The sequence below is a fragment of the Dufourea novaeangliae genome, unplaced genomic scaffold, assembly GCF_001272555.1.
Source record: "Dufourea novaeangliae isolate 0120121106 unplaced genomic scaffold, ASM127255v1 scaffold7, whole genome shotgun sequence".
NCBI classification, from domain to species: Eukaryota; Metazoa; Arthropoda; class Insecta; order Hymenoptera; family Halictidae; genus Dufourea; species Dufourea novaeangliae.
In genome coordinates, this window is record NW_015373896.1 from 1238173 (window position 1) to 1263530 (window position 25358).

At 43.8% G+C, this 25358-nt stretch overlaps 3 protein-coding genes across 3 annotated transcripts in view; all 3 read right to left on the minus strand.

Moving 5' to 3' along the window:
* Positions 1–868, minus strand: part of LOC107191470 (inorganic pyrophosphatase-like) — a 5400-nt gene extending 4532 nt beyond the window's left edge. Inside the window, exons 1-4 of the mRNA XM_015580533.1 lie at positions 860–868; positions 523–609; positions 391–454; positions 167–312 (exon numbers count right to left, since the gene is read on the minus strand). Of these exons, the coding sequence (XP_015436019.1) occupies positions 167–312; positions 391–454; positions 523–609; positions 860–868 (306 nt within the window). The remainder of the gene's footprint in view (positions 1–166; positions 313–390; positions 455–522; positions 610–859) is intronic.
* Positions 869–2326: 1458 nt separating this feature from the next.
* On the minus strand, positions 2327–3485 carry LOC107191480 (piggyBac transposable element-derived protein 4-like). Its single transcript, XM_015580545.1, has 2 exons — positions 2486–3485; positions 2327–2394 (listed from the first exon to the last, which is right to left on the minus strand). Exons 1-2 carry the CDS (start codon positions 3483–3485, stop codon positions 2327–2329), a joined length of 1068 nt encoding a protein of 355 aa, XP_015436031.1.
* A 3284-nt stretch (positions 3486–6769) lies between these two features.
* LOC107191491 (Krueppel-like factor 8) overlaps positions 6770–25358 on the minus strand; it is a 35699-nt gene continuing 17110 nt past the window's right edge. The window contains exons 2-4 of the mRNA XM_015580557.1: positions 15934–16894; positions 15358–15417; positions 6770–7735 (exon numbers count right to left, since the gene is read on the minus strand). Coding sequence (XP_015436043.1) covers positions 7542–7735; positions 15358–15417; positions 15934–16894 — 1215 coding nt within the window. The 3' untranslated portion in view covers positions 6770–7541. The remainder of the gene's footprint in view (positions 7736–15357; positions 15418–15933; positions 16895–25358) is intronic.

Sequence of the window (25358 nt, forward strand, 5' to 3'; positions counted from 1 at the left end):
ACTCAAGAAAGAAGCCATCCGCCGAGGTATTTCGATATTTATAGTATAAGCGTATTTAGATATCTAAGTTAGTTGTAAGATTATTGTGAAAGGTAGATAGATGGAACTTGTGTTTCCATCTATCTTCTTTGGGTCTCCACTTGCAGCAACCTCCACGTGGTGAGACCTGGTAATCGGTGTTATCCTCGATTTGCATTTCTGTAAATCGAGGATAATGCCGAGCTAATGGCTGCAAACCTATTGTAAAATAAGTGTAATGCATACCTAGAGGATCATTAATGTCAATAACTATTATTTTCCAGTCAGTTTCACCTGAAAACAGCAATAATTAAAATCAAATAAAATAGTAAGAATATGATACAGTTTACAAAAATTCGTATTACTACACGCCTTCATCAATAAGTGCTACAGCACCAAGAACTTTTACTTTCAAAACTTCACCCCTTTTAGCAACCTGCACAACATTTTTAATTATATGTAAATTAGAATTGAGTAACGATATAAAAACAAAAAAATTCTCACTCTGTATCCAACTTCAAGAACATCAATGGGATCATTGTCTCCTTTGCAACCAGTTACTTCATCCAAAACTTCAGGATTTTCCCATGTCTATATAGTGGTTATGCAAAAAAAAATGTGTCAGGTCAGCTGAAACTATGTGAAAATGATAATAAAGGTTGGGTCACATTAAAGGCGAACGAAATATCGCATAATTAGACGGTTGAATATTTTAATGAAGCGAGGACATGCACGCATAATGACCGCGAACGTAACAACAATCAATAAATTATGATAGTCAGAAACTACGAGCACCTAAGTAGTAAACATGACGAGAAAACGGATCAAGAATGAAATATACAAGGAACATTTTTTTACCAATCCTTTAGTAGCTCATTATATTGTTCGACAGGGATTTTACAGGTGTACATTAATGGGAACAACATCTATGTGTGTACTTTTGGTAAATACAGCCGGAGTTTCCGTCCGTCACGCTACAAATCGCTTAATACGTGTTCGATACAATTTTAACCACCTATTATAATCGGTAGACTTTGTTCCTATACATACGGTAGACAGATATACAAAAACATTGTATCGTACAAAATAGTAGCAGTAGTATCACCAACAGTTTCGTTCCCACGGGTTCTTCTCTTGCGTACGGTATCACTCATTGGCCTTTCCATTTTGCACCAATCTAGTTTAAAAGATGAATTTACCACGTAAAAAACTCCTTGAAGAGTCTATATACTTGATATGACCATGGGACAGCGGGTAATTAGTGCTCGTTAATTGATCAATTTCTGGAAATTTGGCCCTCTACAGTCTACAGCCCTGAGATGATCAATTATCGAGCGGCTCCTGTGTTACAACACAGACGAGACATAGCACAGACACAGACGAGGTATAAGAGTAGACATTTCATCCAATATATATTTTCGACGCACTTTTCTGGGACGACGTCGCCCCATTTCCCTTTTAGTGTCACTACCCACCGGAGATTCACCGTTCTCATAACGTAGAGGTCGCTAAAATCACAAGCTTTTTAAGGTGTCGGTATTATAGTTTAGGTGGGCCACCAACTGCCGTAAGATGAAAGGTCTATTCTTATACGTCGTCGGTGCTGGTATGCAGACAAATAGATACATACTGATTTAAAATTTCAACGAGCTGATTTTAAATGTATAATAGTCTGTATACATTTTTACAAGTTTCCTGAAATTATTAGAACGATAAAAACGAAAAAAAACATTTAGAAATACATTTATTATTTAGAATGACGCTTCAGAGGAATATTTACAAAATGAAGTAATTCATATGGACTATTATAATTAATATTTTTTGAACGTATGATAACGTTCAAAACATTCACCTTTGTGGAGGGATACTTTACAAAATTGGCACATAAAACACGTTCTTTTTTTTTTCTTATTGGCAGTACAAACTTTACACAATCTCTGTGTGATACTTTTCCCCACGCCAGCAATTTTCACTATTTTATGTTTTCTCATGTCCATTGATAACCTTAAGGGGTGGTCATATAGAGATGTACGCTTACACGTAGTGGATGGTGCGGGCATTTCATCGTCAAAATTTTCGATACTTTGTTTTGATGCTGCTATCCATTGACGGGCTATTTCATGTAAAAATGCTTTATAATAAATTTTTTTTGTATTTAGAGTACTATATAGACGAAATGCATTAAAAAATGCACAATTTATTAGGTACATAACTGCCCTTTTAGTCCACTTCTTGGTACGCCTCAAAATCGAATAATAGGTTAGGTATTGGTCAGCACGATCAACTCCCTTCATGTATTTATCATAGTCTATGACTGCTTCAGGTTTGTAAATATTATTTCTAGTTTTTCGTTCTTTATTATGGCTTTCAATAAGCCTAGCAGAGTGAATTGTAGATATTATTCTAACGATTCTTTTTGGGCGCCATATTTGTAATAAAATGTCATTGTTTCTTCGAAATGTTGTACCACCTCGGCTAAGTTGCACATTTTTTAAAGATATTGGTAATTCCCTATTTGCTCTGATAGTACCACAAATTCTAATTTTGTGACTTAGAAGAACTTTGCCCATTTCCACATTATTATAATAGTTATCCATATAAATATGGTGCCATAAATTGTGAAATGGAGATGTAACAGACAAAATAGTGTCAATTAATTTAGTGCCCTTTGTAGTACATATTTCCAAATTACAAATATAGCCTGAACTGGCTTCACATACCGTTGTGACCAATAAACCATATTTTATTAATTTGCCTGCATTATACACTTTAGAGAATAATCCTCGACGCCATGGTATAATACTTTCGTCAAGAGATAACTCTTGTTGTGGTTTATAAACAGTATTAAATTTTGACACAAAGTAATCTAGTATTGGTGAAATTTTAAATAATCTCTCTGATGTCTCATTCATGTTCTCATTATTACAGAAATGCCAAGTTCTCCATATTTGACGAAATCTAGAGCGACTCATTACTTTTGAAAAAACTGGTGTTTCAATTGTCGGATCTGTTGACCAATAATCATCTCTCGAATCCTTTCGAACTAATCCCATTATCAAAATCAATCCAATAAAATGTTTTAATTCCATAATATTAATATTCTTCCATTGCAAGGAGTTTTTATTGTCTCTCATTTTATCTCTATTTTGTAAACGGTACCGATTTGTCTCGTCCACCATAAATTGAAAAAGATCGTCACCGAAAAATAAGCTAACAACTTCACAAATACTGCTTGGATCATTTGGCATAGTATTTATTTGAGATTTACCAAGAAATGGCTCTAAATTTGGTGCATGATCAATTTCTGTCCATACATCCACATCTTCTTTATCACTTTCATCCTCAACACCATCATCTCTTTCTGAATCACTTGAAAGAACATCCCTATCACTATCTTCAATATTGTCACTATCTTTCGATACATCTGATAAATTGTCCACAAACATATCCTCGTCATCACTTTCCATTTTAGGAATAAATATTACGGAAGTATTATTTTATATTTATAATTGCGTATAATACTGAATACTTTTAATGAAGTTCACGAAGTTATGTTACGTCCGTGCTGTGCCGTGCTGGCGATAATTTCACTACAGACCCTACAGAATGACCGGCTGACCACTAAAATAACGTCTGTAGGATGCATATCAGAACATTTATTTTTAGATGACTAGATGTTTACCGTTAGTCAGGTTAGTCTCCTGTCTTTACATCTAATCTTACATCACTGACCTATGCGGCACCATGCGGACATTGTCTTATACTACTGACTAGATATAGAATAGACCTATCATCTAATGCTTTTTTCTGTCCTACAGTCTGGGGTCTACGTGCCCCCTTACCATTTTAGCATCAATACCTAACAATACCGATAAAGCATGAACTCAGTATGAATTCGAAAACTTAACAAATTGTTGTTGTCAGAGAATACCGATCTAGATGATATGAATAAGAAGGTTCGATAATAACAGAACACATCTTTAAATTGTGTTTTTTGCCCAACGTATTTTATTTTTCAATGAAACCACAGACGAGATATGTATAGAACTCTTATACCTCGTCGGTGATAAACATACGTGTATTTGAGAGACATGGCGGTAGCACCCGGCGTCGAGAGCATTGTACATTGGCCAGCAGTTTGAAAGTTTTGCCGTAGATGGAACCACGGGCGTTTTCCATCAATTGTTATACGTAAATATTGAAAACAGAACGATTGTAGCATCTCACAGCACTATAGTGATACTAAATTCCGTAGTAGCTTGGACGTTTTACCACAGATGGCGCCACAAATGTCTTTGACCACACTTATCATCGCGTGTAAAAGAAATCCGAGCATCAATCCGAAAAAGCCGTAACCGATACTTAGAACAGCATAGAAATAGACACGTACGAAGAACAAGCAAGACGACATAATTATGAATTTCATTAGAAAATTCATTACAAAATTCATTTGCCGCGAAAAAAAATAAAACTTTTGATTTTATTACTTCTAAGTAATTTGCGTGCCTTTAAATAATTTTGTATGTATTTTTTTTTTTTCGTTAAAACATTCAGTACTAATTTTACATCGATGAACGGGAATATCGTGTAAATCGAGTGGCGTGCCTCGTTTTTCTTTTTCTTTATACTTTTCATACTATGTACATAGCGGATATGCCATTGCGCGCGCGTGAGCGAGTGCACATAAGCGATAATGTGCCGGCCACCCGCAATTAAATATAATCGAACACGTTTATGGTGAATGCATCGCATTCGTATGTGTATATATACTCATATACATATATATATATATGTATATATATATATATATATATCGTCGTCGTATATTTAAATTACACAACACACAAGTTACAGCGGTTTATGAACAAAACTTGTAGGAAATCGTGTAGGAGAGATGCGTGAAAAATTTCAATCGTCGCAAATCCGTTCAATTTTCTATTTCCGCAAATGAGGTATATTTGTGTTAAGATTAATGTTGGCGTGGCAGGTGCACTTAGCCAGATTCGATCGTACGTTGAGGAGAGAGAGAGAGAGAGAGAGACAGAAAGAGAGGTGCTTGCAGAATTGAGAAAAAAAACGGCACCGAATATCGCGAACTGCGTTGAATCCTTCGTTCAAAATATAAAACGTGCTTCTTCGCTGTTAAGTGCCACTCTTCGACGATCATGCTCTTTTGAAAAATTTCCGTAGATCGGTTCGAGAATTCGTTTAAGTGGTAAAAAAAAAATAAAAACCGTGGGATGATACTGATTCGTAAGGAGAGGAATAATCTTAAAAGTCTGTAAATCATGTTGCAAAGCATCTTGAAAGTTGAATTGCAACATTTCGAACGAAGGATCGAACCGAATGTAGCATCCGCGAGCTTCCCTGAAACGCGTATAAGTTGTCCAACGTGCAGAGATTTCAAGAGAAGACAAGACGTAGATCGAGACAAGCAAAGAAGGGAAAAAGGGAGGGAGATACAGGAGAGTAAATGAATCGTCTCGTAAGAATTTCGTTTTCGTTCTTCAAGATTTCGAGACGACAAGTCGAATCGGCGTTCTTTTCCTAATAATAGCCACGCGTTACATCGCACTACGATTCGAAGATGTAACCAAGATAATAGATAAAACTGTTAAGGTCAACGAACGTAACGGATGCAGACCCAAATTACTAAAGTCGAATATTATACAGGTGATATTACACTAACTACATACGTAGGTATTGGATATGTATCAATTTTTTTTACACGTACGCGCATACACACACAAACACACACACATACATACACACAAGTGCATAAACTTGTCGTTGTTGGGGGTGCAACGATAGCTTTTTTTTTTACGATAACGCGTACTCATGTTCATGTGTATAACATACATAATATGTATACGAGGATGTACTTAACACACATATTAAATACACGTGTCATACGTGCATAAATATATACGTAGCTACACGAATTTGTACATAAGGCATCACGATATATTCTCTTTTCGATTCTTTATCCGCGGAGGACATCGTAGACTCTTTAATCCGTATTAAAAAGTCTCGATTCCGCTACGACGAGGGAGAGAGAGACGAACATTATGGATTGCGCGGGCGTTGAAACGTGGGAAACGAAAGTTCATACGACAGACGAAATCGAACAATTCTTTGAGACGTTTATGTACAAGGTGGGTCGAAAAATTGTGAATACAGTACAGAATGAAGAGGAGTACTCCTTTAAACTTTCGGTTTTGAACGCTAATTCGGATGAATATGACGATTTTTCCAAAAAAATTCAATAATATCCCGAAGAAACTGTCGTCGTCGGTCGCTTTTCCCCTTGAAAAGAATTTCTTCGGGGAACATTTTGTTTTTCTTTTGGCTGAATACAACTCGGCCCTGTGACCGATGTCGAATACACAATTTGGAAATTTCAAGAATACAAAAAACCTCTGAGTGTAAGTTGCCGTCCACAAAAATGAAGAACGGGAGATGATTAATTCTTCGGTAGGTTACAACGCGATCCTTAAGGCGAATTCAGACTTTACACTCCGGATGTGCAACGCGAATCAATTTTCCACACTGAAGTGTGTAAAGATTATTTTCATCTGCACTTCATCCAAAATGAACATCCGAAATGACCAGTGAACAAAGTAGAGTCACTGTCTACTTTTGATGAATTGAACTGTGGATGAATCACCCGCGATGCACATTCAAACTGTAAGAGTGTGAATTCACCTTTAACCAACCGGAAGAAACGTGAAACCAAAACTCGTATCTTCCCTCGTTCGTGTAAACGCGGCGCGTCGTATGCACATGATTGGCGAATTTACAGCTGGAATTCACGGAACGTTTTCCTCGGATAAATATTCTCCTAAATTACAACTGCCGCGCAAAACATCTTAAAACGGTACAGCGATCACTAACGTTCACACGTTCGCGTACTTCGTCATAAATACAGATCACTAAACATATACGAAAAACGAGTCGGCATTTCATTCAACTACGGTCACTCGATTGGTGTCTCTTCTCGTATCACCGAGAGTCTCGAGAGAATCTCGAACCTTGACCTTGACGCGTCGTACACATTCCGAGTTGCAGCCTTTTTCCTCGATGTATACAGGCAGCAAAAACACAAAATCGCGAACTGTGTGCATTCATCTGTGGGGGAGCGCTCGTTCATTAGTGGTCCAGCCACTAGGATCGTATCGACAAACGATTATATTCGTTTATAGACCGTGTCTCACTGTGCATGCGAACGCGAATGCGCAGAGGTTACGTCGGAAAAATACGCTTCGAGTTCGAGCGAAAATAACGAATCCGACGGGGTGGATATTCATTCCGACGATCTTCCCCACGCGCGATCCAACTTTCGACAATCGTGCATCGTTTGACAACGGATGTCAGGGGCGAGACTATTCGGACAGTATCGAATCGAGGGCGAATAATCGATCGGTTACAGGCCGTCCGTTGGTCTCCATTTCGCCGAAACGGACGGAAGGATCCTTCGAGGTGGTAGCGTTCGACGTCGGTGAGTTCGACGAGCGGTCACGCGGTCACTTGGCGTGTTGCTTCGGTAGATGCCGCTTCATATGGAGGGCGAGGTGGTCGCTCCTCGCGAACGATCGCTCGCACACGGCGCACTTGAACGGCTTCGCGCCCGTGTGCTTTCGATAGTGACGGGTCAATTCGTCGCTTCTGGCAAACCGCCATTCGCATTCCGGCCACTGACACTGGTACGGTTTTTCGCCTGGAATAAAAAAAAAAGAATTGGGAACAATGACGAGATGTGGTTCGTTACTTTCGCTAGGCCATAAGTCGATCGGGGAATTCTTTTGATTGCGTTCGCGCTGATGCAATTTTGAAAACGAGAGATAGACATCGTCGTTGATCCTCCGGTTTAAACGGACAACAGGATACTTTTTCGATCGGGGTCACTTCGACCGACTTCGACTATCTGTAATCAACGATTAACTCGATCAATAGTGTAGTCAACAGTTCTATTCTCTTCAAATCTGTGATACTCTGTACGTAATATCAAGTGATACATACATTAAAATATCGAAAACATAGTTTTAATTTTTTATTATTTGATGAATACGAGGGTTACGATCTTACTGATGACAAAAAGATGTGTAATATCAAAAGACAACTATGTACAATAAGTATTCATGAATTGTTACACCACGAAAATATAGGTTACGATCGATTCACAGTTAAAAGTTCCGCCCTTGACTACCCTGTTGAGTTAATCGTTGATTAAAGTTAAATCGCAGCTGGTCAAAGTGATCCCAAGTTTTATCTTGGAAGCGAAAGCAAGAGTGGGAGAAGGAACACAGCAGGCGGAACAGGAGCAGGATCGGTTGCGGCCCGCGGAGAGCGCCAACTCGAGAACACGAACACGAAACGGTTCGCGGTGGAATACAGGTGAGCGTGTTGCGGCATGCGGGTACAGTTAAAGGTCATGCGCGGCATCTCTCGTAGCCTAAGGTTCTCTCCTCGGTACACCTAACCGCGGCCGAGGCAAAGAGCACCGCTTTGTTCTTTAATAGGTCCCTTTCCTTTGGCCCAACTTCACCTAGGAATCGCGCGCGCGCACAGCGATACGACCGATATTTCGCTTCACGTCGCGTTTCCACCCCCTCGAAACACACCGTGGAATTTCTTTGGCCGAGCCTCGTGTATATCGTCCGTGTTCTAGTCGCGACCCTTTCAATACACCTCGAGATCGATACCCGTCGATGACACGACTCCGGATCGAACTCTTTTTTTAACGCACTTACATGCACAACCCGCAAGATTTTCCTGGGAAAATTTATGGAAATTCAAAATGAAATAAATATTGTTTACTCTGTTAAACGGTTTCATCAGATTCCAAGGTAAACGAAAACTTTATTGGACTTTAATTAAACATTTTGTTATACCGAATTTTAGACAATTGTAAATATTATAAATGCACGAAATTCACCGTCTATTTATTATGAATGAGAAGGATAAGCATAGTCAACTCAGCTCGAATAGCCGATGTCGATTTATTATATTATCTTAGATCGATTACCAAATACATACCACCCCTCAAGAATATCTGAAAAATCGTTCGGTCTTGTTGAAAATAAAAAAACAGATACTGGAAAATGGACAGGACGGAAATATATTTTTTTCGATGAGAGGAGCCTCAAGCGAGGAAGAGGATCGGGACACGAGGTTCTAAACGTGAAATCGATCAACGGAAATTTTCTCGGAGAGGCCGGTACAAAGGTGCGCGCGGCGCGTATGCATCGGGAAACGGTAAGGGAAGACTCTCGATAGCTGAGAAATACGCCCACGACCGCCGCTGACTCGTTCTCCTCTAAGGAACGTCTCTCTTTCTCTCTCTGTCTCTCCATCTCTCTCCCTCTGTCTCTCGTACATACACACCACACATACACAATCGCTGTGGGGACGACCCTAACCGGTCTTTTAGTCGAACGCACGACTCTCATACAATCGGTATTACCACCACGAACGGTATCCATTCACGGTATTGCCCGTTCATGAGAATTCCGCGGAGATTTCTTCGAGGCGACGGGAAAAAGAAGAACCGGCTGGCTCTCGCGGTAGCTCTCTGATGATGAACCTTGCGTTTTGGTTCGTCTTTTTTTTTTCATCGGCGTGACGATGTGTTGCGTGGTATCTTTCGTGAATGGGGAAAATGCAAGTTTTACGAGATGTTCGTTTTGTTCTCGGCCTAGACATCGTACAAATTCGTTGGTATCTATTATTAATTCGTTTATCTATTATTAAAATTTGCAAGTGTAGTTATGCTTGTGGTCTTTGAATCGTAAAAAGTTAAATTGAAAATAAACACAATAAAATAACTAGAACGCCCCCAACAGATTTCCTCAGCGCCCACTTTAGGAACCTATGGAGTAGGCACTTGACGAACAAGTATTTGGTCTTATTAACTGTTTAAACATTAGAAAAAGAAACAACGACAAGGTAATCCATTGTTTCGCGAGTATTATCTACCCTAGAAGTTACGAACCCTTTCTTCGTATCATGAAAATCGAAACTTTCCCTCATCACGGAAATACGACGAGGGACGAAAAAACGATGACACGACGACCGCGCGTCTGCGTAAACCGAACTCCGTTTAAAAATAGAAAAGGCAAAGTCGTGTTCGGCTCGTGCCGTCATCTAATTGGCGTAGTATTAAGTCATTCGATCGGGAGATTCTTGGGATCGTGGCTGGTACGGGAATCCAGTTTCTTCGCGCCATCCATAGGACGACAACGGCGGCGAAACCAGACCGGCCGATATACGGTTTTCCTCGCGTGGCCGAGTTTTTCATTACGATCTGTACGAGACAACACGTTCGATCTCGCGACCGGAGAATTCGCTGGCGTACCGTTCCGATCTTTTTACGATCGAGCACGCGACGAACGTTACGCCGCCACCGTGCTCGTTATTGCGCGAATAAATGCAAATGAGAAGAAGATAAAAAACGAGACGGCGATCTTGTAAATTTCCATGCAACACCCGCGTGCGTGTATTGCATTATCTAGTTTAGCAAATCCGCGATCACTTTTTCCTGTGTAACCTCGGCAAAACACGAGCCGACGAACGGTTCCCACCATCCGAACCGACACGACTGACCGCGAAAAATATCGTAAAAAGGTACAGCCGTACAGTTTTTTCTTGGGAAACTATCGACTGGTCTAACACAATTCCACTTCGATCTAAGGGAACTTTTGACTACCTTATTCGGAAATGTATACCTTCTTGGAAAACCGTGTGTGTCGACTATATGTATACTTCCAAAGAATCTTCCGAATCGGCCTGGAGACCGTGGTGTCTCGCCGATCCGAGGGGAGAGACTTGTCTTTACGAGGTTGATAACGTTCCAGGTGGCGTATCGCTGAATCCGTGTGTTTGCGCTCCTCGGATCGACACCGACGCCTACGAGAGCCGCAAAGCGTCCCCGTTAATTTCGGATCACTTTCACCGGCGTCTCGATGTACGCCGCCGCTGTGCCGTCGAGCAGCCAGCCAGCAGGCAGGCGAGTGCCTGAACGCGTTCCCGAGCACCGCCAATAATCCACGGCTCGCTTTCCAAATACATACGCGTTCTTGCCCTAGTCCTACTTTGTTCTCGATTATTACACGCTTATTCCGTGTGTGTGTGTGTCTCTTCTTGCTTCCATAATGCTTAAGCGAATAGGTTCTGTTCGAAGAGTACAACAGCGCGTGCATGCGGCTACCAGTGATGGCGATACATTTGAATTGTATCGATACGTATCGACACCCAGAGTATCGGAGTACATTTATATCGGGAATAAAATATCGATATAGTAATTCGATGTAATAAAATCTAAAAATTAAAATAAATCAAATTAAATTTTCCTATACGAAATGTCGATATTTAAATTGAAAAGTATCGTTATTGTACTGTCTACTACTAGCGTCTACCCCCCGGCGCCATTGATTCTCACGTTTTTTGTCGTCGGTCGTTCCGAAGCCAAATGGACACTCGAAGGTATACTTATTACTTAATGATCGTGTCGAGGCACGAGTAACGGTAGCCGCGTGCCGTACAGATTCCCGAGATAAAGATATCACCCGGAATACAGCATAACGAACAGTACGTATAATTCGAACAAGGAAATTGCGAATCGGTATGTCCTGATTCGTCGAGCTTCAAAGAGATGTTCTCCGGGTGTTTTCTTTTTCGCAGCGATCGATGACCTTCGGTGGTTAAGAAGTATACATATATCCATGAGACGACGGATCGTCTGTGTTTTGAAGCGGGTAACGTATCCACGAGGTATATACGCGAATACGCTTAGAAATATGCCCAAGGTGGAGGTATGTATGTATATGTATATACGAACGAAATCGTTGTGTGTTCGCGCGGTACTTCGCGTCGCGTGTTTCCTCCCATGATACGAAAGAGATGCTGACCTCCCGCGAATGCACGCCTCGGCACGCGTCTATACATTCGACCGTCCCCACATGTATCGCTGCTGTTGTTCGCCACCAGACTATGTCGCCTCTTTTTCAGATTGTAACAGTTAGTCCAGACACCAGACGATACAGTATTTGCCGAATCAATAACAAAGTAGCGTTCATTCGAATAGATCTCTTCCCCGAAAGTCCAACTCTCACGTGTATCCTTACTTGACTCCGGCACCGTCCACGGGGGGTTAAAACACCGTAGGATCGTCTGAACTGGCTGTAAATGTTTCACATTGCTATTACTATTAACGAAGGACGTGCACGGGACTTTTTAAGAATCCAGCCATCGGTCGTTGAATTAGCCGCGATCGTACACAACGAAAACGCAGATCCGTGTATACATATAACCGTGCCTCGAGGGATTGCAAGGGAGCGTAACACGAATCGTCGTCTACGATCGACGATGAAAAGTGTGAAAGTCGAATGGGCGCCTGTGAGCCGCGGCGCGGGCATTGTCTCATCGAATGGTACACGCGTGCGCGTTTCGGCCCACGTACGGCTCGTCTTTCAAGGGTTTCTCAGACCCCTCGAGTGTCTTTCGACCATGCGCGTTGCGATACAACCGAGAATTTAATACGCCCGGCTGGCTTCCCTCGTCGTCGTGTATGCGTGCACGGTCGAAGGTAAGTACATCTCGCGGCCGGTCGCTATATACGTTACACACTCGTTAACCTTTTCAATTTTCAAAGTTCCTCGGGGCTCTAATGCGCGGGTAGAGGAACGACACTGTTCTCCTGCGCGCGCGCAGTTCTCTTTAAGTCTATACATCTCCTCTCGAACGATCTATCCACGATGCGTTTCACATTTTTTTTCGAGTTAGGTGCCCCGTAAAAACCGTTTACATACTCCGAAACGGCGCTCTTCAAGGTTGTCTGCGTACGAAATTTTCCTATTAAGAAGCGCGCCAACGTGTATACACGTTGCACGGGGTATATAACGCGTACGTCGATGTACGTAGCGGAATACTAAACGCGGACAAGCCGTAATACCTTCGCGTCGATCAAGAATCGATCGACGTCCGCTCGGACATGCCGAACGATCCTCGAAACGATCCTCGAAACAATCCTCGAATATAGACGTATCACCTTGAACGGTATATAATTTACGAGCGATCGATCGCGATACACTCTTTTTCTCGTGCGGGTCGGTTCGGCTCGTGAAACGCGTGTGCGTTGCGCACGCCAAAAGATGCGTGTAACGCGAGAGTACCGAAGGAGATGTATGTGTATGATGTGGGGGGGGGATCGCTGGGCGAGTTGGTTCGCGAGAGACAAGAGCCACGCGTACACACGGCTCTCAACCCTAGCGGCTAACTCTACGCCACTCCTCCCCCTTTCATTTCCATTCAGTGTACCGTGCAATGCACAGATTCAAAAGTTATCCGCGTCCTCTATTTTCATTTTTGGATTCTAGGCTAATTTAATTGCAAGTATCGATACCGATAATATCGATATTTTATTACAGATGTACATGTGTATTGATACTCTGGGTATCAATAAGTACCGATACCAAACATCAAAAATCACCATACAATTCAAATTTATCGCCATCACCAGTATACATACATTCAACGATGCTACCGTCATTTACCGCCTATGATTTCCGCCCCCTTTTTTTGCAGTACCGAAAAATGTAATGTACCAATATGATCGAGTCCCGAAAATTCCAATTTCCCAATTTCGAACGCGTTTCTTAACGTTCCCCATGAAATATTTGAAACAGTCGATTTTCAATCCAATTCAACATGATTTTCGAGATCACTGTCATAATCGGTTAACTATCGGAGAACCCATAGCTTCGAACACGAACGTAAATTCCAATAGGCCTGTCATCGCGTAGCGACGCGGTTAGCCGCGTCCATTTCATTCGATGCCGTTTGACGTGACGGGAGCGCGAGCGCAGGTCACCGCGAATCCTCTAGGTATCGACACGAAAGTGGTACGTGACGCTTAAGAAGCCTCCGGCTTGCATTCCACGAGAGCCTCTGTTCGGACGAGCGAGCGAGCGAGCACGCGTTCTTCCCGGTTGCGAACGCGACGTTCCTGCGCGAAACTTAGCTCTCGCGGAATCCCCTGGTTCGTGAGTGAACGTGCCCGTTCAAATCTCGGCGAACCTTCTCGCCGATCCGTTGCGACCACGAACGACGCGACGCGCTCTGCGTACGCCAAGGCACTTCGTAGATCCGCTACTTCAGGACATTGAATACCGGCGGCTTAAAAATAAAACGAAGGAGGTCAGCAGTGTACGCCAATGGAAGGGCGCGTGAACGCGTTCTGAATGGACGAGAATTGGTCGTGTCCCGAGGTACTCGTATATATACTGCTTGTCGTTCTTTTTCACCCCGTACTCGGTATACGCGTGTACTGCGCTCTGGTGCGCGTGCTCATTCACAGATAGCGAACACGCCAAGAGATGTATTAACATTGTTATTGTTGGGGATTCTGGGTAAGAACGGACTTGTATCAGCGTGGTTGAGAACGTTGATGGTTTTATCGCGATTTCTCCTGATCTATCGGCTAATGTAAACGATATTAACGAAATGATGGGAAGAATGGGTCGAGATGATCCGTCGTCGAGATCGTATGGCAGTCATCGTCTGTCGTTTGTCGAGTAATGTTTCTTCTGACACATTGTTCTAATAAATTGTGTGGACACGAGTCCTTTTCCCTCGTACATAACTGTGTATCCCTCGTGAACCAAAAGTGAGGTTATATCCCATTGCCCTCGCGGACGAACGTGCGCGCGTAAATCCTCGCGTAGGTGTAGTGTAGGTACGAGCGTGTTACCGCCGAGCAGCGTGTTTGGATACGAATGGGATGTGGGTCGCTAGCTCGAGTCTACGAAGCGGAGAGTCGCATACCATTGCTTCGCGCCGCGTTCCTTATACGTTTACATACGCCAGCGAATAGACTCTATCCGATAGAGGCTCCTTCGCGCGACACCGCGCGCGCACGGACGGAAACACGCCGCCGCGGAGAAAAGGAGAGCTAAAAGGAGAGACAGAGAGACAGATAGAGAGGCGAAACCACGGAGAGGCTACTGAGAGAGACGGAAATGAAGGTGAAACGAAGAGAGACATCATCGCGGTGTGCGCGCGCGCGTGAGAGAGAGAGAGAGAGAGAGAGAGAGAAGAGAGCAATATAGAGACTGCGGGAACCGCGCCCTGCCCACGCCGAGCGCGAGCTGCTGCTGCTCGACCTCGCGCTTTCGAACGCGCTTCGTCTCGCTTCGTAGATGAGCTACATACCTAATTACCTCGGCCATTCCTTCTTCCCTGCCTCCCGCGTTTACCTTCTACACACCACACCGCCCCGTGGCCGTTTCGACCTAGCTCTATCCGGCGATCTCGGTACATTCGCCGCACGAAATCGAGACTCACCTGTGTGTATCCGTTGGTGCGCCTTCAGATGGGAACTCTTCGTGTAGACCTTCGTACAACCTGAAGAAAGGAAACAGAAAAAAAGGCGGTTGCAAGAGAACAGTACCGTAGTAGAAACAGATCCACACTTCCAGATCTGGAAAGAAGTTCCGCGGAAGCAATGTGAACAGAAGGTCCTATTGGGTAATTTTCCATAGGTTTACCGTCTTTGACATAATCGTGGAGATGTTCCTCGGCATTGAGTGTTTAGACGTCATCCCCATCACTGGACGCTTGACTGATTCTACGGGGGATCCTCCTAGTGGTAGGGATGCTGTCTGAACACTCAGTGCCGAGGAGCCTGCGAACACTTTAGAGTCCCAAATGCGATAGTACTTCTTTCCAGCTCTGCACAATACACACGGAACACGACGAAATGTCCTCGACGCAAACGATCGACCACGACGATTCCCGGAAACACTGCATATAATTGTGAACGGTCGTTTCGTCGGCTCGATGTATGTATGTATATAAATTACACACGGCGAACAAGGCGCTCTCCACGTCGATTCCGGCTGGCTATGGCCTAATGCTTACCTATGAAATCACAGTGGTGGACGCGTCGTTTCTCGAGCTCAGGATTGTTCCGCCGGTTGAATTTGGTGGTGATGCCTGGATGCTGAATCCTATGAGCGGGATTCATAATGGACGGTTGGGGATAGGGCGGGGGCGGTGTCCGCCTCGGTGGAGCGCCGATCGGCGAGCCGGGATCGGAGATCGGCGGCGTCAACGGTGAAATGTACATCAGCCTTGTCATCGAGCCGTACAACGGCGACGACGAGTTACCGCCGACTTGATTCCCAACACCAACGTGATTCGACGACGAATCGTTGCTGTTGTTCGTTCCAGTATTACTGTTGCTGTTGTTATTGCTACCGGTATTGCTGTTGTTGTTGTTATTGGTGATACTTGTGGGATTGATGATGTTGCTACTGCTGTTTTGGTTATTACTATTGTTATTATTGTTGTTGTTGCTGGTATTGTTATTGTTGTTCGAGGGAAAAGTCTTGAAAGCAGGAGTCGATGTCCTGTGATGAACGACACGGGGACCGTTCGACGACGGATTCGCGTGACCGTTCGCGAACTGTTGCACCGTATTCGGGGCGGGTCCCTCGAGGAGATGCAACGTCGGGGGCGGCGGCAACGGCTCGGTTTTAATCTCGACCGGCGACAATACCGGCGACGTCACGTCGTCCGTCTCCATTTTGACGTGCGACTGCGAGCCAAGCATGTCCGCGTTCTCGGGATCGAGCTTCTGGATGCTCGAAGTGATGTCCTCCCAGAGCGGCGGCCTGAGGAACACGTCGTCGTCGTTCCCAGCTGGATGGCTCCTCGACGAGACGAAGCTGGCCTGGGGCCGACAAACCGGCCCCCCGACTTCGAAGAAGTCCTCCATCTGCATCGAGGATTCCCTCGCGTCCTTGTCTGGATCATCGTCGTCGAGCTTCTGCAATCGGTCCAGGTCCTGTCTGCACAGCAACGTGTCCAGGTCCGACGTCTGCTGGAAACAGAAACGGTGGTGCTGTATCGGAATGTGCGTTCAGTTCAACTCCGGGCACAGAAGCAACCGAAAGATTGGGTAGAACCGGGCAGAGGAACGTTTGGGGCTTTTCCGATTGGAAATGCTCGACGATTATCAAGTGAAGACGATCTATTAGGAGTAGGTTAAGTAAACCGACGGAAAGAAACGACGAATTAACTGAAAGATCGGGCGAACCAAGCAGGGGACCGTTTGGGGTTCTCGAACGGAAACGTTCGATGATAACTCCAGACGAGGATCTATCAGGGAGTAGGTTAAGCAAGCGGACGGACGAGTAAACGGGCCGAGTGACTCGCCGGTATGCTGATTCACGAAAGGGCATACGGCGTTGTTCTCGGTTAATATGCAACGAACGCATCTCTCGAGGGCTGTGCAGCATGAGGTCTCTCCTGCGAGCACCCCACGCCCTCGTGTGCACCGATCCTACGATGATGCCGTATAAGAAGGTTACACATACAGGGTGTCCCACACAACTGAGACGAGTCATAGCATTCAAATGGAAGGAATTTCAAGGATTACAAGGTCACCTCTATTTTTTTAAAACTGGAATTACGTATCACGGTATTTGGCTCAAGAAATGATTAGTTTGAAAGTATATAATTAGTACACACGAGGGAAGGGCATAGAGAAGAAACATTCAAGCCTAAGTCTAAATATTACACAATGTTGAGAAACTGAAGTTAAAATATCTTTTAAACTAATCGTTTTTCGACCCAAGTACCTTAATACTTTTTTGTAAAGAATAGAAATATGCCTCGAACGGTGGATGAAAAATTGTATAGTTCCGTTAAAAAATATACAGATGACATTGAAATCTTTGAAACGCCACTTTCAAAGAAGAAACACGTACATAGAAATGTAATTTTTTTATATCTTTTACCGTTTTAAAGCTGAGGCTTGTCCCAGTTGCGTGGGACACCCTGTATACATACGAGACGAAATAAAAGAACCGAAGGGACGACCAGGGGAGGAGGAAAAAGGAAGGCGAGCAAAGAGCTTCGTCCCCGAAGGATGAAAGGGAGGGAGCAAGAGCGCGAGCCGATGCCGCCGCGTCATTCTTCGCATGATTTGTACACGCGCAACGCCGCCCTCGTGCGCGCGCGCGCGCGCGCGCCTCGCACCAACGAATGCCACACACGGCTCCTCCGTCCATAGAACGCATAACTATTCGTACATATTTTAATGCGCCCAGAGGGGAGGGGACATAGCCCCGCGCAACGCCTCCTTTCACGCTCCTTCTCGGCCAGAGACACACGCACGATCGTCGACGACGACGACGTTGTTTTTACCGGTCTTTCCCGGCTTTCTATCACGTTCAGTGCGAGGTCGATATGTGGATCGAAGAGAAGGTGCTTTTGAGCTACGAACTTATTACTTTATACAGTGGATTATTTGCGACACATCGGGACTAGGGTCCTTTTGGCTCGATTAAGCTGTCCCAATGATGCAAAGTATCACATAGGAAAATTCAGTATGTTTGATTAGATATTGTTTTTTAAGCTTTATCACAAATAGTGGCGCAAATAAGCGAAATCCACTGCCCTTCAATAAATGGTTTAAGCGTTAAATAGTCTGTAAGTAAGGTGAATATTTTTTTATTCCTCTCGACGAGTGCTATATGCCCCCAAAATTTTAGACCCTTTTTTTTTTGGTATCACCCTATATTCCATATGAAAATTGTTCGTTTACCTAACCTCGATGTGTCCGTTATTCCGTGGATCGACTGCTACGATACGGAATACGTACTGTGAATGTTTAAGCGCGTTCGACGCGCGGATCGATGTTAGTTATCGGGCCGCAAAGAAGTTCTCGTCGCATTGCAGAGAGCCGACGCGTTCACGGTAGTATCGTAAAAGAGACCACCAATAAATCGTGGAACACCGACATCGAACGAAAGGTTCGATTTTTATCGCGACAGATTCGTTTAGAGTGACAGAGTACCGTTGAATCGTTATCGCGACGCGCGCGTGAGCTCGACCAATTAAGCAAATTTTATTCGATTCTGACAGGGTATTGGTAAAAATGTGGGATACTTTCACGCAAAGTGGATTTCCCCCCAAAATAAGATGAAAATCAAGAATGTCGAAATTGCGTTTGAGGCTTCCTTTTCGAGTTATTAATTTTTAAAGATACGGGAAATATGTCTGGCGCGATGGATTATTCTACTTGAGAGTCGCGCTCCTGAACTGAAATACGTCTGACGCGATGGGTTATTCTACTGGAGAGTCGCGCTCTTGAAGTGGAATACGTCTGACGCGAATGGATTATTCTACTTAAACAACCGATTCTCAGCTGATACACATGGGTTCGACCGATGATTTCGTTTTTAATGAATAAAATAAAATGAAATAAATGAAACAAACTCGTGAAACAGTTGAAGGGCGCGCCTCACAAGTAGAATAATCCATCGTGTCAGACGTATTTCGCCCTACATTTTCAACAATTAATAACTCGAAAACGAAGCCTCGAATGCAATTTCGTCATTCTTGATTTTTGTTTCAGTTTCACATTTAGAATCCACCGTGTGTGACAGTTTTCCACATTGTTTAACAACACTCTGTATAACGAAACTTGGCGTGATCAGTAGAATATGTCGACTGGATAGGACAGTTTTCACAAGGGAAAAGCGTGGAACGGTTTGTCGATTATGTCAGGGCGAAGAAAACCGGCCAGGTGGATGGAAAAGAGATATCTCTCGTCAGATATTTTCGAATGATCCCCGTCCATCGAGCTTACGGAGCGTGATTTATGAATTATGTACACAATGAATTATTCATCGACGGAAGATTGGTGTACTCGCAACACTCGATCGTACCCGATATGCAATTTGAAAAGGAGTTTGCAACGGGCCACGATACATGCGTGCTTGCGCGCGCGCGAAACATTATATTTAAATGGCATATCGTCTGACCAAGATGGTTGCGCGAGTACGCGTTCATCGATAAAATAACCCAACGAGGATCGCCGAACCGATGCATGGCGAACGTCTCGAAGATAAAATCGAGAGAGAAACCGATGAGCGATCCCCAATAATCGAGGTGAAATTTCCTCCCAGATTTCAGACGAGCAAAAAACGAACAACCCTCAAAATCAACGCGAAATATTCGCAGGAGCAGCGATATTTGCGCGCTTGATCATAATCAGCGTGCGAATTTTTCTTTGCACTTTTATGGTGATAATAATACTACAATAATTAATTATTTGACGGGAAGAACTCTTCGATAAACAAAATATTTCTGTATATTATGGTGAATTTGTATTCTGTGGACCAATGAGACACACGTAGATTGATGAACAAAATGTTTTTAAGAAATGGAGTTAGAACAGTTAAGAACTCGAGCGACGATATCTATCACGGTGCTCTTTCGTCCACAATTCTCCTTTCCATCCGCCTCTTTTTCTTGTTGCTATATTTTTATTCCAGAGTGTCTCTATCTCTTTCGTCTCTTCTCTCGTGTGATTCGCATTGCGATAATAATAGTGGGGGAGCGTGAGCAAAGTTCGTCCATCCGGCTATTAATGCGCGTAATCATAGACCGAGGGTCGTCGGTGTTAATAATGCGTTTTCGAATCTGTCCGGCGGCCGGCGAGAACGAACACCCACGCCGTCGATAGATAGCGCGTCGTCATCGTAACTGCCGTTGCAACCAGAAAAAAAACTCCCCCCGCGTACCTGTCCGCCGAGCGTTCCCTCGCGCGTTCGTACCCGCCTAGCACTTTTTATTCCGACCAATCGCGCACGGCCTCCGCGCGCGACTCTGTAAAGGAACACGTTCTGCTCTCATTTATACGGAGATCGCGAATAAATCCGCTTTCCTTCGTAGATTATACAGGGTGTCATGTAACCGATGGTACAATCGGATAAGGGATGATTTATAAAATGATTAATAAAATTGTTTCATTCGAGACTTCGTTTACGAGAAAATTGAAAATGATTAGATATGAATTTGGCCGTGATCATAATGAGCACTTGTTTGAATGAAGTCTGAAACGAAAAAATTATATTCTACATTTTCGACTTACATTTCGACTACTTTGTCTTACCACCAGTGACAGGACATCCTGTGTATTTCAAAAGTAACAAAAAAAAAAAACAAATTCAGACATTTGAGGTAACGAACGCAAGCCTATCGGAAATTTTTTTACTCGATCAGGTGTATGTATGAGCTGTACTACGAGGAATACAAGATCCTAGCCAGACGCGCGCTACATACTCCTTCGTCGAATCGTCTGGAAAAGTACTGAACTTGAAACACGGACGTATAGTAGGTTGCGGGGGGCGGAGAGGTACCACTCGCGAATCAACAGGATTATCAACGAGGCGTGCAAAAAAAAATATACAAATTACGCTGACGTATCAGCGATTGCGTGGGAGATTAATATATTCCAGAATTCGCTTATCGATCGCTGCTGCGAGCTGTTACATATGGCTAGGCGTTCAAGTAAAATTTCTATTCTAACGTCTTCGAATGCACACGTGTATAGGACGATGGATTCGAAAATTGTAGATAAAATTAGAATTTTGCCCATTTTTCGACAGTTTCCACCAGGGGTAACGAGAAATCGTCATCTCTGCAAACACGCGTCTCATATATCGTAATTATCGAAAGCGAATCATCGGACGGAATACAGAACCGACGATATAGCCGACAGCTTTATCGTTCGGTCTGTATTTATCGGATCGCGGGCGAAACGGGACGTAACGGAAGATGGATGAAAAGCCGTGACGAGGAGAGGAAAGCAGCCATACTGTTCGCGGTAACGAAGCGTAGCGCGCAGAAGCGAGCCTCGCCGAATCAATCTGGCCGAGGCCACACCCTCTGACCTAAAGCCGTATTATCGCGATAAACGGTCCGAGAAAATGTCAGCGTCGGCCATTTTTGAAAGCCACGAAGCGCCGCCACGAGCTTCGTCAGCAGCGAACCGATCCACCCGCAAAATCGAAACTTTAATCGCCGTTTGTTCGGCCATGTTCGATTGTTTACATTCCGTACGGTGAGACCAATAATCGTAACAATTTTGTTTTTTTCCATACTTAATGCTTTTTCAAGGGTAAACGTTGGATGTTTACGTAGAAGGTAGATTAATTTGAACGGAACTCTACGGCGTACCTCTTGTACCTCAAGCTTTTTTTTTTCTTTTTTTTTTTGGTTGTAATAAAACCCTAGACCTTTCAAGGATTAACGTTTATCCTAAATTCTTCGACGTGGACGACACTTCACGACGGTCGTTTGTCTTCGAAAAGAGAAGAATACAAAGCTATACGAAATAATAATCGCGTCTATACAACAGTGTCGTTTCATGCACGGGCAAGACGGTAATTTACTTAAACGACGGCGCGAGATGAGCGACGCCTGTGGCCCTAACCAACGACACGAAGCAAAAGAAGGTGGATGAGAAGAAAGTTTCAGGACGAAGGCGTACAGAACGAAACGACGGAGATGTGGCGAAATCAAGAATTGACTTTAGATGCAACTTCGATTTATATACATGTATGTACGCGTCGCTGTAAGTTTCTTTTTTAGTTGCCCCAAAATCGACCGATTTTTTGCTTCTTGATTCTGAACAAAAAAACTGCATTCAAGAAAATTCTCGAACAAGAAGTTCTCCCTATAGAAAGGAAGCACGATGTTCGTGATCGTCGTCGACGGTGGCAGAGAATAAAGCGAAGTAAACGAGCCACGGTATTCCGATCGATGACCTATATATCGAATAACTATCTATTTCGCAAGTTCGAACAGTTCGAAAGAACGGACACGGAGAATTCGCTCGTAACCCCGAACAATGGCTGCGCGTCTATAAAGTCGTAAAGGAAGACAAGTATGTATGTAACGCTGTTCGAGGCGAGCCAGTGGTTTATTTAAGCGACGGGTGTAAGAATGATACATATAACCAATCGACGAAGAAACCGTAGGTATCTCGATGCGAGAAAAATCGTATTATGTCGACTGGAAATGCAACTAACAAGAAGAGGACCCCAGATGTAACGCTGGGGTCCAAATTGGGAAACAAATTTTCATTTTTTTGGTTAAAAAGTCAGCGTTACACCTAGAGACCTCCACTTGTAAGTTGCCCCACAAATGGTGGACAAAGGGTCGAAGCAAAAGTGTAATTCGTTTTCTGTCTCTAGAAACTATTGGACTACTGTTACTGGATTACTAAGAAAATTGTTTCAAGTGGAAAATTTTTGTAAACACGACTGAGAAGGGAGACCAAGACAAACTCGTCTCATTTTGTCTCGTCTCGACTCAGCTTCGCTTCGATGCAACCGACGAACGTCTCTCTTCCCTCGTCTTTTCTCTTTTCTCCTGTTTCCGTTCCGCTCCGTTCCGTTGTCCGACGTACGAGGGGGCTGTACGACCGCGGACACGTAGATTCTATCTCGCCATTCAGCCGGCTAGGTAATAAAACTCTTGCGTCCATTATTTACTTGCATTATCGTTACTTTACGCCCACGCGGACGCGCCGCGTATTTATGGGGAAATTATTCAGCATTATTTCGCGGATATGAATAAGATGGTAGATAGCGGGCCGCTGATAGACGCATAATTCGCGACATCCACGAGATAAGGACAAAAAATAAACGAAGGCTGTGTGCTCGGGTTTCGATGATACTCGGAATCGAAATCGATCAAACGTTTCGTAACGCAAATTAGATTATAATATCGAATTTAGAATCCTTAAACAGCCGTTTGATCGCGAAAATTCCTTTCTAACTACGTGACCTGCTGAATTTTTATATTCTGGACCATTAACGACCATTTTGAAACACTGTGCAGCGTACATTATCGCGATCGAAACAATTAAATACGATGTTTTCGAGAAAATTTCTAGCGTCTAGCTCGACATCGTGGGAAAACAGGCAATTCCGTCTACATGTATACCGCGAACTTTCCAGCTGAAAAAAATAGAAACTGATCCAAAAGACGAAAGAAGATTCCGCGCTGAGTATGTGGTAGGAGGAGGAGCCGTATCGCCGAGACAACGAATTACTTTCCGCGAGAGTATCATTGTTCCCTCTACACATTTCGTAACTGGATTGGCATTTGTGATGCAAGTCGAGCTACACTGACCTTTAAACAACTTTCTTTAGGCTACGCGTGACTTGATCTCGGAGCTCGGCTTCTCGGTTGCCTCGTTCACCCAGTTGATACTAGGTGCCTACGGAGGCTGGGATCTATGCGAGTCTACGAGGTCTCCACGTTGGGTTTCGTTCTCGGTGTGCAAGGAACACAGTCCAGGTGATTTCCGATATCCACGGATATACCTGTTATCTCGTCGCCGGACAAATCTCGCTGTTACACGAATAATTCTTTCGTCCGAGAGATATCGTCTCTGGACAAATTTGTTGTCGCCGCTTACCAACTCAGGCCACACACTTCGATCGTTACCTTGCTGGCACACACGATCTGAATTCGATACGAACTGCTTTGCGCGCAACATGTTGATTGGAAAATATTTTTTTATTACGCGTATGCACTGCACTTTTAGAGAAATATTACGTTTTATTATTTATGATTAGATTGCGGAAATCTGTGCAGAATTCACAATTTCAGATACTAATATTTGAAAATTATTTGCTACAATAACACATAAATAGTATGAAACATTATTAAAATGTTTGTTTCATTGCAGTTTCTAAGTTAGGGAACACACCCTTTGTCCCCAAATCAATCTTTACTTTGGATGAGGATGGTCACTATGGATGAACCAAGGATGAGAACCATTCGTTTTTCGACGAATCATCCGCAATAATCATCTAAACTATAAATTGTAAATTTCCCTTTAGTGGAATCGTCGTTGCATCGCGCGAAATTTTTGCCAATCGAACGAGACCACGGCTGCGATATCTGTTACTGCGCCCCGTGACGCTGCCTGACCTCACGTACATACACGCCGCGTTACCGTTACGCCAACGAAATTGCCATCGTCCAAATTATTCTTTCAACGTACCCTTTAGACACCGCGAGACAATCGTGTTTGGCCGCGACAGCGACACGGCGGAGGCCCGCGATTTCACCGTAACCACAGGGCACGGAAATTTATGCGCGCTGAGCGAGACCCATCCCGCGCACTCGTGCCGCGTGTCGCGTGCGCGCACGCGCGAATCATAAATATGAAAGACGGAAAACTAAAGGATCGTGCGAGGTTGCACGGAAAATAGAGAGAAGCAAGTCCTAGTAGCTAACATTTCGATTCTCCTGCCATTCATTTTCGGCTTGTCCGAATGTCTAACCAGTGACGGCTGACACGTGGAACACGAATTTCAATCGATGGTCGACGGTCGAAGGTGGACAGTCGAAGGTGAGATTAGTCAAAGATGAGGTTAGTCAAAGGTAAGGTTAATCAAAGCTGGACAGTCTAAGGTGGAGGGACCAAGATGGATAGTCGAAGGTGGACACTGAAAGGTGGATGGTCCAAA